At 41.5% G+C, this 15,811-nt stretch overlaps 1 protein-coding gene across 2 annotated transcripts in view; it reads right to left on the minus strand.

Annotated features, from left to right (window-relative positions):
- EP300 (E1A binding protein p300) overlaps positions 1-15,811 on the minus strand; it is a 124,130-nt gene that overhangs the window by 47,911 nt on the left and 60,408 nt on the right. For both annotated transcript variants that reach the window (XM_060245391.1, XM_060245390.1), the window contains exons 3-5: positions 12,766-12,942; positions 8,913-9,174; positions 759-872 (exon numbers count right to left, since the gene is read on the minus strand). In XM_060245391.1, the coding sequence (XP_060101374.1) occupies positions 759-872; positions 8,913-9,174; positions 12,766-12,942 (553 nt within the window). The remainder of the gene's footprint in view (positions 1-758; positions 873-8,912; positions 9,175-12,765; positions 12,943-15,811) is intronic.

A 15,811-nucleotide genomic window follows, 5' to 3' on the forward strand; every position in this document is an offset into this window, starting at 1 on the left:
AAGGTAAAGGAGATTGTGACCGCTGAGACTCTGAGATTCAGAGTACAGAGCGGGATAAAAATCCAATCTTCTTCTTATAAATGTAGTTCATATACAAAGAGTTTGGTCCCATGGTTTTTGACATCTTTAACTGTGCTCAAGGAATGGGTGACAAACAGAAGGTAGAACATTAGGGTAATGCAAGGTTGCAGGGCAAATATAGGTTCTCCACGGCTGCTTTCCTTCCTACTTTCTAAGCACTCTAAGGTTCTCCATGTCTGCTTTCCTTCCTACTTTCTAAAGAACAAGCACATGGGGAGGCAGCCTGTCCTGCAACCATTAGGTAGGCACCTGCTACCCTTGCCAAAAGCCTGGTAGACTGCCTGCCTGATCAACAGCCAGTAACAGCTTCTCCATTCATTAAACTTAAAGACAAAAAGGAAAAAAACAAGGCCACCACTGCTGCGGCTTACCAAAAACAGCAGGATACTGAGTCACCCAGGGTGGAGTGGTACCTAATGGAAGTAAAGGGCACCACCTCACCCTCTCCCACCTTTAAGCAGCTGTGGCTACAACTTGGTCTGTGCACAGAGTAGGCTCCTGTTGTAACTCTGGAGGAGGAAGAGAAAAACAGAAAGCCCATGCCCATTCAGTCACACTTTTCGCTGTCTTTTGCACAAGACTTATGATCCACTAGCCTTCCTGGCACTCATCCCTCAAAAGCATCAGCCATTTTGCTAAAAAAAAAAAAAGTAATCAGAAAAGAAAAGCATGCTTACATTGTTGATTTCTTTTGTCTCCAGCATTCTTAAGAGGGAGACACACAGGACAATCATGCCGTGTACAGTTCTTCCAGTGCGATATGATTTGTCGAGAAGATGCACAGTGAGCCACTAAATAAAAACGGTAAAAGATCCATTTTGAAACATGCTTCTTTTAAGTAACAGTGCTGCATTTACCTGTAACTACTGTTCATCAAATTGTCAATGTACAGGCACATACAGGAACTGCGTGGGTGCACAGGCCAGTCACCAGAAGATTTTTTAGCTAGCCTAGTAACAGAGCACAACTGGAGACATCAGAGCCATTTTCCCACCTGTCAGATGCTCCAGGGAGGGTATACACATTCTCCCTGAGTTCTGAGCTGCCCCTATAAGCCAGAGATTTTTTTTTAAGTTTATAACAGAGGAATAGCTCATAGCAAGGTAGAAGGGAGAGATGTGTGCCTGCACAGTGACAACTCGATGACCAACAGTTATAGGTAAGTGCAACAGTTTTCATCATTGTTGTCCTGTGCAGTCCCACATGGGAAACTAACAAGCTGACTTACCAGGTCATGGGATGAGCAATTCACTGGAAAACGGAATGCAAGACTGCTGTCCCCCCATCTCCCTTCTTGTATTAACATCTACAGAGTAGTGCTTAATGAAGGTGTCTGCAGATGACCAGGTGGCTGCCTTGCCTCAGTCAATGGAATGCCTTGTTGAAAAACAGCAGATGATGATTGAGACTTAGTTGAGTGTGCTTGTATGTGTAATGGATCCTGGACAGATGTCTGCTCATAGGGTCTCTTGATGGTAGAAACTATCCACCTAGATATCATCTGGGCTGACATGGCCTTTTCTTTAGAAGGCCCGGCAAACACAGACAAATAATTTATTTATTTATTTATTTTTATTTATTTAGTGGACTTATATCCCGCCCTTCTCACCGAAGTGTCTCAGGGCGGCTCACAGCATAATAATTCATACAATTCGATTTAAATTTAATTGTGAGGTCTTCCTGAACAATTGTTCTTTTTAAATAAAACATAAGGGGATTTTTCACATCTAATGCATGTAGTCTCTTTTCTGCCTAAGACAATGGGTACAGAAAAATGGTGAGAAGTGAAATATCCTGATTAAGGTGAAAATGGAAAACTGGAAACAACCTTAGGTTAAAAAATGAACACTGAGTCTTAGCACTACCCTATTGTCATGAAATTTTATAAATGGGTACTCAGCTCTAAGTGCTGTAATTTCCCCTACTTTCCTTGCAGATGTAATGGCTACTAGGAAGGAAACTTTGAAAGAGAGATGCTCCAGAGAGCAAGTGGCTAATGATTTGAAGGGAGTTTGTATTAGGTGTATCAAAACTAATGACCGACCACTGTGGCACAATGGAAACCCTGGGTGGCTACAAATTGTTGAGTCCCTTGAGGAATCTTTTGTTTGAATCCTTATTTGAAAAGAGGGATTTTCCCTCTACAAGGCCATGGAAAGCAGAAATTGCTGCCAAACAGATCTTAATAGATGAGTCTGATAGTCTAAAGGCTTTCAGTGACAATAAGTATTCTAATACTAGAGGCAACTAGAGATGTCAGGTAACACCTGTCTATTTCCCAACCAGCATAGAAAATATTTTCATGTATATGTATAGGAAATCCAAGTTGAGGGTTTTTGAGCATTAGCAAGAATATAAATTATAGAGTCAGAAAAGAATTGAGCACTCATTTGAGCAGCCAAGCAGTTAGGTGTAGATTCTCTACCCCTGGATGGAGGGAGGGGGAGTGTCCTTTACTTTCCATAGATCAGGGAGTCAAAGTAGGTGGATAAACATGCCTTTCAACCTGTGTAGGAAGACCTGGAATCAAATCTGCCTTGGCCAGAAGGGAGTGACCAATATGCAATGAGAGTCATCCATGACCAGTTTGGCAACAACCCTGCATCCAAGTCATAGAATAGGGTCTGGTTCCTGTTAACTGAAAGGCTTCCCTCAGACAGAGTGGTCCATGTCTATACTGGAGCAGAAGAGGGGGGCTTTGGAGTTGAGCCTTGTGGCAGAAAGGTCCACCATAGGAAAACATAAGGAAACCCCATCTTGCAAAAATGGGGTAGATATAACCTTGATGGACCTGGAGGGATTTGTGGTTTGCAACTGCCCATTCCCAAATGGGAACCACTTTTTGAAGAAACCTGTTACACAGTCTGTGAAGTCCTTTCCTTTATTATTAAACTGGTATGGCAGTGGCTTCCTGACACAAAGGGAGGGAAGTGTTTGTTGATGTAAAACATTGCTGTGGTGTTGTTGGACAACCTTCCTGTGCAGCAGAGCTGAAAAAGAGTTAAGGGTATAGCAAATTGTTCTCAGTTCTAACAGAAGACCCCATTCAGTTCTGGACCATGTGTCACTGATGCATCTATCCCCACAGTGGGCACCTCAATTTGTGAGGGTTACTACAGAACTGTGATTTGAGGAGACTGGGAACCAAAGGGAACTCCCCAGTAGGTTAGAGTTGAAGTTCCAGCTTCATACTTGATTTCCCTAGGAACAGAAAAATGACAGTTCTGAGAGTGCCGCATGGGGTTAAACACTCCTCTGAATCAATTCTGTACTGGTTGCATTTTAGGTGGGCAAAGGGAACCATGAAGACAAGCGAAGCCATTAGACCCAATAATCTTTGGATGGCGATGGCTTTCTGAAAGTGATTAGACATTAATTGCCCAACCATGAATTTAATAAATAAGGCCTTGTCTTCTGGCAAGAACACTCTAGCAGCAACAGAATCCAGTCTAGCCCCGATAAAGGATGTTTGCTGGTGGGGAATTAGGTTTGACTTTTCCAATTAATTTGTAAGCTAAGTAATTCTAAAAAGCTTGGGCTTTCCCCTTCCCCAACCTTCAGCATAGTTCACAGAAAACTCAGTTTCTTAACTCTTGAGAAAGGAAAGTTATTCTCAGCCTCCATGTCCAGATGGTACAAGGGAGGCCCCCATATTCCCAAGCAGTCAGCAACGTCCCCACTGGGGGGGGGACCCAATAACCTTCACAAAACCAACACATAGGCATAACATTCAACATAGCAAGATAGATATGGGGGGAAATTGACAGGAAACAGAACATGGATCCTGAAGTTTACATATGCTGAGAATCAAAAACTGGATCAAAAACTGGCTGAGTAATAGGAAGCAGAGAGTGAGTATAAATGGGCAGTCTTCGCAGTGGAGGACGGTAAGCAGTGGGGTGCCGCAGGGCTCGGTACTGGGTCCCATCCTCTTTAACTTGTTCATAAATGATTTAGAGTTGGGAGTGAGCAGTGAAGTGGCCAAATTTGCGGATGACACTAAATTGTTCAGGGTGGTGAGAACCAGAGAGGATTGTGAGGAACTCCAAAGGGATCTGTTGAGGCTGGGTGAGTGGGCGTCAACGTGGCAGATGCGGTTCAATGTGGCCAAGTGCAAAGTAATGCACATTGGGGCCAAGAATCCCAGCTACAAATACAAGTTGATGGGGTGTGAACTGGCAGAGACAGACCAAGAGAGAGATCTTGGGGTCAAGGTAGATAATTCACTGAAAATGTCAAGACAGTGTGCGTTTGCAATAAAAAAGGCCAACGCCATGCTGGGAATTATTAGGAAGGGAATTGAAAACAAATCAGCCAGTATCATAATGCCTCTGTATAAATCGATGGTGCGGTCTCATTTGGAGTACTGTGTGCAGTTCTGGTCGCCGCACCTCAAAAAGGATATTATAGCATTGGAGAAAGTTCAGAAAAGGGCAACTAAAATGATTAAAGGGCTGGAACACCTTCCCTATGAAGAAAGGTTGAAACGCTTAGGGCTCTTTAGCTTGGAGAAACGTCGACTGAGGGGTGACATGATAGAAGTTTACAAGATAATGCATGGGATGGAGAAAGTAGAGAAAGAAGTACTTTTCTCCCTTTCTCACAATACAAGAACTCGTGGGCATTCGATGAAATTGCTGAGCAGACAGGTTAAAACGGATAAAAGGAAGTACTTCTTCACCCAAAGGGTGATTAACATGTGGAATTCACTGCCACAGGAGGTGGTGGCGTCCACAAGCATAGCCACCTTCAAGAAGGGGTTAGATAAAAATATGGAGCAGAGGTCCATCAGTGGCTATTAGCCACAGTGTGTGTGTGTGTGTGTGTGTGTATATATATATATATATATATATATATATATATATATATATATATTTGGCCGCTGTGTGACACAGAATGTTGGACTGGATGGGCCATTGGCCTGATCTAACATTGCTTCTGTTATGTTCTTATGTTCTTAGAAACTGAGACCTCTCAGATCCAAAATACTGCATAAACCGCCATTCACTAGGAAAAATCTGGAGTAGTAACCAAACAATGAAGCAGAGGGGCTTAAATTTTGAACAGTACTCATTGCGAACAAAACATTTAACTCAGTAATCAACTCTGGGAAAACACTGTCAACTGCTTTTGCACCTTCAATCACTGGAGGTACGTTGGCAAACTCTAAATAGTGACCATTTTCAGCAACGGACAACACCCAGGTATCAAAGGCAATGTCGTGCCCCTCTGGTAAGAACCTGGACAAACCATCCTGGAAAGAGAGGTGAGGTGGGATGTCACCTAGTACTAAGCAGGAAGGCTTGGAAGCCTATATGTGGTCCTTTAAGTCTGGTGTTGAACAGGACCAGACTTGGAACTCAAGTTAGACCAATGGCAGTTCTGCTGAGAAGGTTGGGAGGAAGATCTTTGTTGAGGATAATGGTAAGTCTGCTCATGGTAGGGCCAATGGAAGCTCTGGAAGGATGGCTAGAATCTTTACTGATACTCAGGCCTGTTTGGATGAATCTCCAAAGGAAGTTCATAGTACTAATAAGGGCCAAAAGTTAAAAACAGCAATAAAGAGCCTGAGGAGTTATTCCAAAGAGTGAACTGTTTGTCAATTTTTCTTGATTTGTTGCAGGAAATCATCAGTCTTTGACAAGAAGAGCGATGAGCTCTTGAAAGGTAAGTCTTCCACTGGAGTGCTTATTTCAGGAGGAAGAAAATCTGACCTTAACCAAGCATGTCTTCTCAGGATTATAGCTGAAGCCATTGTGTGCACCAAAGCATCCGCTGCATGCTTGCCCACATTCAACTGTTGCTTTGATAGTCTAAGCACTTTTTCTTGGATGACTTTGGCTAAGGACTTCTTACCATCAAGCAGCTGATCTAAATAGGGGGCTATTTTCTCCCACAGGAAAAGCTGGTACATTGACACAATAGCTTGGTAGTTAGCTATTCTAATTATGATGCATAACTTTGCGACTTAAGGCATTGACTTTTCTACCCTCTTTATCAGCTGGAGTGGAATGAGAACCAGCTTTCTGCATGGCTTTCGTCTCCTCTGCTAATAAAGAAAATGAAGCAGGATGGGTAAAAAGGAAAGGGCAGGCCTCCTGTTGAACTCTATACATATTTTCAACCTTTCGTGATGTGGCAGGGACAGAAGATGGTTTTTCCTAGATAAATTTTTTTTTGCCATTTCAAGAATTCTTTCTAGACTAGGAAAGGCATCAGTCCCTGGAGAATAGGGATAGATCCATACTAGGATCCTGTCTTCGGGTTTAGCATCCGCAGATATGATCTAGATCGCTAATGATTGTGTCATCTGTACCACCTGTTCTGAGTAAACATAGGAGTCCTCACTCAGTGACACCAGATCACAGTCCTCAACAGTGCCATCAGAGGATGGTTCCAAAACCATCCTGGAGCTCACCATGGACTGGTGATCTTTATATCTTGAAACATGGGGGACCAGTCCTGAACAAGGGGTCCAGTACACAGGTGTGTGACTGTTCCATCATCTGGCACAATGGTTCCATGTTTGGATGGTTCCGACAATCCTGGTTGGCATTGAAGAGGGTTATAGCAAGGATATTGTTGCCATGGTTCTTAAGAAGCGTTTTTTTTTCTTTTCACATTTTTTCATCTTCGACAGGCGAAGCAGTTGGCCCCCTTCCTTGGGCGCCGGGACCTAGCAATGGTGATCCATGCAACGGTCACTTCGAGACTGGATTACTGTAACGCCCTCTACATAGGGCTGCCCTTGTGTTGAACTCAGCGGCTGCAGCTGGTGCAGAACGCGGCGGCTAGGCTGTTGTTGGGGCTCCCATGGTGGGAGCACATACAGCCGGGGCTGCACTGGCTGCCAGTGGTGTACCGAGTTCGTTACAAAGTGCTGGTTATTACCTTTAAAGCCCTATATGGCCGAGGACTTGCCTACTTGAGGGACCGTCTCTCCCCATATGAACCCCAGAGAGCGCTGAGGTCAGCTGGAAAGAACCAGCTGAATATCCCTGGGCCAAGGGAGGCCAGATTGAAGACTACTTGGGAACGGGCCTTCTCTATTGCAGCTCCACTACTGTGGAACCAGCTCCCGGAGGTGCAGGCCCTGCGGTGTTTGGACCATTTCCGCAGGGCCTGCAAGACCTTCCTTTTTAAAATGGCCTTCACTTAATGCTGAGCCAAGATAGATTCGCTGGAAATGTTTTAGCCACTGAATTTTATAGAAGATCTGAGTTATAGCACCATAATGTTAATTTTTAATATAAGTTGATTTAATGATGGTTTTATCTGATTGTAATTATTGTGTATTATGGTTTTACTGTGTATAGTATTTATATGTTGTGAGCCGCCCTGAGCTTGCCTCGGTGGGGAGGGTGGGATATAAATAAAAAATTATTATTATTATTATTATTATAAGCCCACTGTGGGGCAGCTCTTGGGGCATGATCTGCATGTAATGCTGGCAGTAGTTCATGCATTAATAGGGAACACGCTTGTGACAAGCAGATGGGAGATGGAGTGCACAGAGTGGTCTGTCCGCTAACCTCTACACCTGTCTTCAGAGCTGGTTCCTTCAGATCTGATTTCCTTGGTTCTGAGTGTTTTTCCAGATCCGCAGAGCCTTATGTTTCAACTTTGACCTGTGTTTCTTCAGTGGTGGTTCTGAAGATGATCTGTTTGAAATATTTTCAGGTATCCCTGAATGTCTATGACTCAGGTTTGACCCTGGAACCAAGTTGGAACCACCAAGAGAAGGCAAGAAGCATGGATTGGATTGGCCAATGGACAGAAAGCTTTTCCCCACAAAGCAGCTTTTAGTCGGGGGGTGCAGCTGACCCTGGCTTTTGGGAGTAAACTGATGGATTTTACATGCCAATATGTTATGGTTCTCACCCAAACACAGCAAACAAATAGAGTGCTCATCTGTTCCTGTCATCTTCATCAAACAAGAAGAGCATTTCTTAAAGAGCAACATCTTTTAGAGAAAAAGATGAGGAGCTAGCTAAGAAGTATTCTACAACAGTGGCAGCAAAGAGAAAACGGAGGGACAGTGCAGAGTCCCTCCCTGAAGCATGTGACTGTTAAGTGCGAAAATAGCTCCAACAGCTCCAAGTTGGGTGGAGCTCCTCCTGCTCTGTTACCAGGCTAGCCAGAAAAATCTCCCAGCAGCTGGGACTGCACAGGACAATGATGATAAGTGCTCAGTTCCTTCAAATTTATACAAACATTTCTCCTTAGTATAAAAGCACAACAGCTCTTAAAACATATTTGGGAACAATTTTAACACAATACTGCAAGTTTAACATGAACATTTTTGGTGCAGAGCTGAAAAAATCCCAAATGCTTAGCTGCCAAATAATTTGCTGCTAATGCTGAGAAATGATGCCACTTGATCCCAAGCTTGTTCACCTGGAATTCAATGAGATTTATCCCTCAATGTAATTCCACAGGTTCATAACCATCGCTTCAAAAATCCTGTTACCTTCAGGGATTGGAACCACTGTGACCAGTCCTGACAGATTACTGGGAGGCACTTAGGATGTCCTAAGGACCTGTTTAATCCAAATATTTGGATTAAATACAGAACAAGTTTACCTATACCTGGCAATATCTAATATATGGTACTTTTCCTGACAGCTCATTTCTATTTCACAGTGGAAGCATGTTATAATTACTAGTACTGCAATGTACCTTTATTTCTGAGAGGGAAGACATTACCATCAGATATTATTATCTGTGTTTTTTTGAAGAATTTTAGCTTTCTTTTATAAGACAAGTGTTCAATCAGTGGTCTACATGTATAGTACCCACAATCTTCTAAATTGAGAAAAAGCTTTACTCACCCTGGCAGGATTTTCCCGCCTGGCAATGTGTCATATGGTTGAGAACATTCTTCATGGTACGACAATGAGGAAGGTTACACTGTCGCACCTCACCATTTGCTTGCTCCCTCCGCTGACACTTGTGAGCATGCAAGAGGAGAACAAGTTGCTGCTGAATGAGCTTGCGCTTTTCTGGGTCTGCTGTAGGTGCTCCGGATCCCATGCCCTGGGGGGCAGTTGACACCATCCCAGGCTGCTGAACTGGAGGAGTCTGCTGTTGACCCTGCATAAGAAAAAATAAATGGATATACGACCTTTACCGTTTCCTCAAAAGTCAATAAAATGCAAAAATAAATACATAAAATCAATTTTTGCAATTTGAAATTTTTCACTTAATCCTTAAAGAAGCAATTATATCAGTTAGTGTAGGATAATCTAATGAACTTTTCTCTCCCAGATATAGGGTGGCCAGACCGTCCCGGTCACCCGGGAAAGTCCCGGTTCTGGCCCCCAATTCCCGGCTCCCGGGCTGGCTATACCGGGACCATTAGAGGTCCCGGTTTAGCCAGCCAGAGAGCCGGTGGGCCGTGCGCGCGGGCGGGGAAGGCGGCGAGTGAGGGAGCGTCCCTGCGCGTGCGCAGGGTGATTGTGGCGGGCTCTGCGCATGCGCGGGGACGCTCCCTCCCTCACTCGCCGCCTTCACCGCCCGCGCGCGGGGCCCGACGGCGGTGGCGGGGAGGCGGCGGAGAGGCCGGCGCTGGTCGCTGGAGGGCTGCAGGCGGAGGCCGGGGAGGCGGCGGAGCGGCATTAATGGCTGTGAGTTGCGTAATTTTGAGGGGACAGCACATTTACACTGTTATACAAGCTGTAGACTCACTACTTTACATAGTAGCCAAGTGTCATTTCTTCAGTGTTGTCACATGAAAAGATATACTTAAATATTTACAAAATGTAAGGGGGTGTACTCACTTCTGTGACATACTGTATATTGAACAATTACTAGCTATAGCACGTTAATCATTTTTTTAATCTTAAAAGAGTAAGTTATCAGAAATAAACTCAGAGGTACTGTACCCTACACAACACAGATCCCTAGTCAGCACCATCAAGTATACCTACTGGCAAAAGGATTACCAATTATTGCTTCAAATTAAGTTTGTTTTTAAGAATACCAAATCTTTACAGCTTCCAGCTACAACTGCCACAAAAACAATAGGTTGCTTTAGTTTTAACTCAAGTGTGGTGAAATTTTAATCAACTATAATGGATGATACTTCCTCCCCCCACCCCAAATTGTCATCACTACTATATGAACCAGAGAAAACTAACACTGAGGTACCCTGTTATGATAGCTTACTAATGCGCTACCCAACATTTATGGCTACTTATGCAGAATTCCCACTAAAGTCAACATACTTTATAGATGAACAACAATGGTAGATTTATCTTCCATTAATAGCTTGACTGAGCTATCCAAAATACAGTTTAATAAACCCCCACCCAATTTCACTGCACACTAGAGCTGCAAGCTTTGATCTGTTTAATTAACAGATCAGCTGACATACACTATTTAGAAAAGGCCAATATAAATCAGTAGTAAGAGCATATTTTGGGAAGCGATTTTAGTTCTGCTATATCATAATGAAGAAGAAAAATGCTCACAGAAGGCCAGGATGTTCATTAAAATTGTTAATTTTTTCATTATTTATGTAAGGCTGCAAATACTTTTAATTTTATTAAAAAGAGTTTCAACATAGAATTATTTAAATTTAGAAGTCTTAACTATTAATCTATTAAAATACAAATCAATTAAAATACTGTTGAAAGCGGTAAGTATTGCCCTTGTTCAACATACCATTACCAGTAGTTTACCACCTTTTCAAGTTAATCACTGTACACAGTACAAACCAAATTTCAATCAACTGATAACTTGCTGTTGTGCTATTTATATTTCTTCATTACAATATGCCTAATGACTAAGAAACAGGTACAGAAGTCTAAAAAGCTGCAAACAGCATCAACTAGAATGATAGTAAGAAGGCACTTCCTTTCATTTGAGCAGTGTGAGGGGATTTATACTCAACTGTGGGTAGAATTCTGAAAGAGCAGTAACATCGACTTAAGAAATAAAATGGGCATCTTTCTTCTAGTGCCTCATTTGTGGCCCTCCAGAAGCATGAAGAAGTCATCAGAAACTGCCACAAACCAAGTTGCTACTTGGTTGGAATTTATTCATACAACATTTACTCGAGGGATTTCCAGTGCACAAGTTCTGCTTTACCTTAGCTAGAACCATTATGCTTCAACTGTTATAATGGAGTCAAAAAAACTTTCCATAATCAAATTATGCTGCACTTCAACTTGCCCATTTTCAGATTCTGGTACCCATAGTAGAATAGTTTGTGTGATCATTCTGCTTTCATAGGATAAGCTTTACCTTTTGACAGTTTCTAATATTGAGTGAGAAAAGAAACAATTTTAAAGAAACTGACAAAACCAGCACATTTTTAGATATCAAACTAAGAAGCCAGTAGCTAAGAGTTGCAGCCTATACATATTTTAATAAAATTAAAAGTATTTGCAGTCTTACATAAAGGCTTAAAATAAGCTGTAACCAATTTCGAAAGGATATGCTAAGAATAAAGTGTTCAGGGAGAGAAGGCAAAAACTAGATTTTTTTTAAAAAAAAAATAAGGGTAGCAATACAATAGCTAAGTGAGATATATCAGCTGACTGGTATTCTCTAATTGCTAGGGGTGGAGTCACAGCTCACAGTTATAAAGCAGAATTCATTAGAAGTGATACAGTGTAAGAAGGCACACAGATTTGGTGGTGTGTGTGTGCGCATGTACCCCAGAACTTGAATTTGGTGCTCCTTAACAGGAGTTTCTTACAGAAGAGTTGAAACACCAGGGGGGGGGGGTAGGTAGGTCTCCAGTCTGAGTTTCCTGAAAAAGGCCATTCACGCTCTATAGCAGGAAGGAAGGCAGTGTACTGCATTATTCTTCATTCTATAATCTGCACAGAGGCAGATAGGAACCTCACTTCAACCCTAGAACACCTTTAAACAACCAAATCAGTTACAAACGCTGGGGGTGGGTGGGTGGGGAAACGATTTATTATCTTGCAGGGAATGCCATGTGTATGATTATCTGGCCACTGGGTAGAAATTTGTGCATGTGTGCTCAAGGCATGGAGCTCTTGGCTCTCAGAGACTATGGTTGTCAACCTGGAGAAGATGAGGGGGAAGAGAGGTGTACAGAAGAGATCTTCAGGGTCCAACTAGAACAGTCCCATTTCTGTACTGACAGCTCTTCTGCTGTCTTGAGGTTCAGAGATGTCAGGCTGAGGAGGAGCGACACCATCCCTTACTTGGGACCTTTTCTTTGGAAGACAGAATGAACCACTTCTGAAGAGGCAGGAATATACTAGGAATAATTTGATCTAAGTATCTTGGTAGTCAAAGGATAACAATGAGTTTTCCCAACAATAAAATGTTGAGTACAAAGTCAGAGCACTTGAAACAATCAGTAACTGAGACACAAAGAAGAATTTGCAGAGTACAGTCTGCAGACAGCACAACTCCCATTTCCTGTAACCCACCCCCATTTTGTTTGCCAGCACTGTCACAGGTGGACACTGCATTTCATTAAGCACTTTATGCCAAGAAGTTACCTGCCCCTAGCCTATATTCATCTTTCTTCTTTGAAATGCATCTTCTGACCTTCCCAAAGAGCACCTATTTTATCCCTCCTTTCAAATGGTCACATTAGGAAGTACTAAGCAACAGTCCAACACAAACATATTATGTAAACCATCTGGGATAGGAATATTCAGGATGTGCCATGGAAGTATTTAATGTAGTACTACTTACCATATTAGGCATTACTGGACCAGGCACTGGCTTCTTGTCCATTGGAAACTGGGGTAAACTGTTAGGTAGCACAGGCTTATTCTGCATCTGAGGACCAAGTCCAGCGGCTCCAATCGGCTGCCCAGTGTTTTGGCTATATGGTGGAACATAAGGACTGGGATTGTTCATCATTCCCATCTAGAAATTAAGAAATGGTAAATTTAGAAAGTTTTTCATTGTTTCTTTTAAAATGCCATGGAACATTCACTGGGAATGCATGCAACTTTCCTTTGAATGTACTGCAAATGAAAACCCAAAGCCTAATCTGAAAGAAAATATAGCAGTTATTATCTTCTCCTATTACCTTAGAAATATGCAGCAAAGATCACTGGGCTACGATCTTCTCAAAAAGTCATAATGAGGACCAGTTGCAGACCAGCTACATTCAGATTGTATCACCACACAGTACAGGCACTATAACTACAATGATTTTTGAAGTATGTTTTACTTAATCACATTTAAACATATTGTACAACTTCAGGCTATCCCAGAAGTTCCAAGGGGGAGAAAGCCAGGATTACAATCCCATAAATGCTGTTCATATAGATGAACTTTCCTTTATAACACTAGTTTCAAATTCAATTACTTTTATAGCTGGATAAAAATATTTTTCACAGTACAGATCTTGATATATAGGCATTAGATATTTGGTTATTACTGAATGATGATTCGAATCTGAACACGTCATCCCACTGTTAACTCCTTTTACCTGTCTATTAATGTTGCTTTCTGACTGCAGCATCAGCACCATACTAAGTCTCACTTGAAGTCCACTGACTTCAAGAGAAACTTTATGAGAAATATGGCTCTCTGTGTCAGTTTTTGCATATCACATTCTACATTTTTCAAGCATCAAAATGAGGTTGCAATTACCACTGTAGGTAGAATACATCTCATTCTATGGCAACAAGAATAATAATGTATTTTATAGGAAATATAACCTAGAACAAAAAGTCTGATGGTAAATACATTTATTCCAATATGAGCTTTTGTGAGCCAGCTCATGAAAAACTCACACTGGAATAAATGTTGATCTGCAAGGTACCACGGGACTTCTGTTTTGATTTCTGTAACATGCCTGCCCTTGTAGATACATACCTATAATAACTGCACAATTTTCAACAAAACCCCAAACCTATGATGCAGCGATAAGGGTTTCCCAGAATGCAGCGATAAAGGGTTTCTCAGGGGAAAAAATCTCAATTCGGAAATTTTCCAATTCAAATTAAAATCATTTAAATATTTAAATAATATTAGCAAAAACAAGCAAAACACAATATACAAGTCTGAACAATGTCCAAGCACTGGGGTTTGTCCATGCTTCATAGACAATATTTAGTACATCTAAAATGATGGACTGGCACTTCAAGAGATCACATAACTATATATAAACAAACATGTTACATATGTTGGGCAGAAACTTTTCCAGGGCACAAATGCACCGTCAGAAAAATTTTCTGTCCCACAACACTGCCTTCATTTGCTAAATGTTGTTATTTTGGTATGGGATGACTGACTTGTGTACCTGGCAGGGCTGGCACCGTCATTGTTACATGCAGTTCACCTTGTCCAAGCACAAGACCAGGTCCACTTGCTAGTTTTTGAAAACATATGCGCATACCGCATATATCAAGTGAACACTGTACACCAACAACCTGAGCGATAAAATCCAGGTAGAAGCCTGCTGTCAGAGAATTGGCTGGTCTGTTCCAAGTCATGTGTGAATTTGCTAAATTCACTGTTTTTGTCCTCATGCTACTCTTCCCAAATAGGTTTCTGATTCTCAGTCTATTGCAAACCCTGCACCATTCTGCTACGTTGCTTATTCTTTAGTTTTCTCAACTTTTAGAATCTCATCCTAGTCCTCATCTGGCTATATAATGCTGTTCCTGAACCCAAAATTTAATCCCAGAAAAACTGGCAGCATTCTCTTCTAAAGTACTTTGACAACTTTGTTCCCTAAGAAGCTAGAATATTCATGAACTATCTGTACCAGCACAATTCACCCTATGTAAGGGACTTCACTAGAACAAGTACAAAATAGGTGAGGCATTTGAAAAAATTAGATGTACTAAACAGGTTACCAAGATGCACTGACTTTACTATATGACACCGCAAATCTGGGATACTGTTAGAGGCCGATAAAGCTATTTCACTCCCATAAAAAGTAATCACAGAAGACATTTATTGATTAACTGATCTTCCAGACAGGATATGTGAATGGACCTCTCTGCTGAAAAGAAAAGCCATAACCATTTAGGAAACTGATAGTGATTCACATTCCTCAGTTAAACAATGCAAGTGGGCAGTAGTTGTTTTCATATTTTATTTCATTTAGCCATACATGCATAGTTACTGATTGATCTTTTAAATGCTTAAGGTCTGGAACTCCTTGTAGCTGTTGGCACTAGAAGCAGATGGCACTAGAAGCTCCTGTAGCAAGAACACAATTTTTCTTCTTCTATTATCTGTAAAACTCAGCCTCCAGCACTTTTATTAAAACAAAAACTCTAACTTACTGCTTTCCCTTTCTGAGCTCTGACAGACATATGGCTCTTGTAAGAGACATACAACCTATAGCTAATCGGTCAAGAAAAAAAATATAGTGTAAAGATAAAATGGCCTTCTCACAAGCAAGTTACAAAATGTTATTAACTGAAATTATGTAGCTGTACAACACAAAGGAAAAACTTTGAAATGTTTATCAAATATAACTCCACAAATACTCTTTTTGTAAAAAGATATAGATTTCTAAAAAAGTGGAAGGTGGCATTTGAAAAGTCATATGTATACATCTTATACATCATCTTTTGTTTGTTCCTTATTTCCAAACGAGTATGCTACCATGCCAGCAAGAACTGGCAAGGTAAATGTTTAACTGCATGATATGCCATAATGTAACTAATGAGAATAACCCTTCCAGTCTTCATACTAATGTTCTTTTAGCCACACTAGTTGTCACCAAAATTAACCATCATTTACCCATAATTTTCAACATGTTTTCAAG

This window comes from Heteronotia binoei, chromosome 8 (assembly GCF_032191835.1).
Source record: "Heteronotia binoei isolate CCM8104 ecotype False Entrance Well chromosome 8, APGP_CSIRO_Hbin_v1, whole genome shotgun sequence".
NCBI classification, from domain to species: Eukaryota; Metazoa; Chordata; class Lepidosauria; order Squamata; family Gekkonidae; genus Heteronotia; species Heteronotia binoei.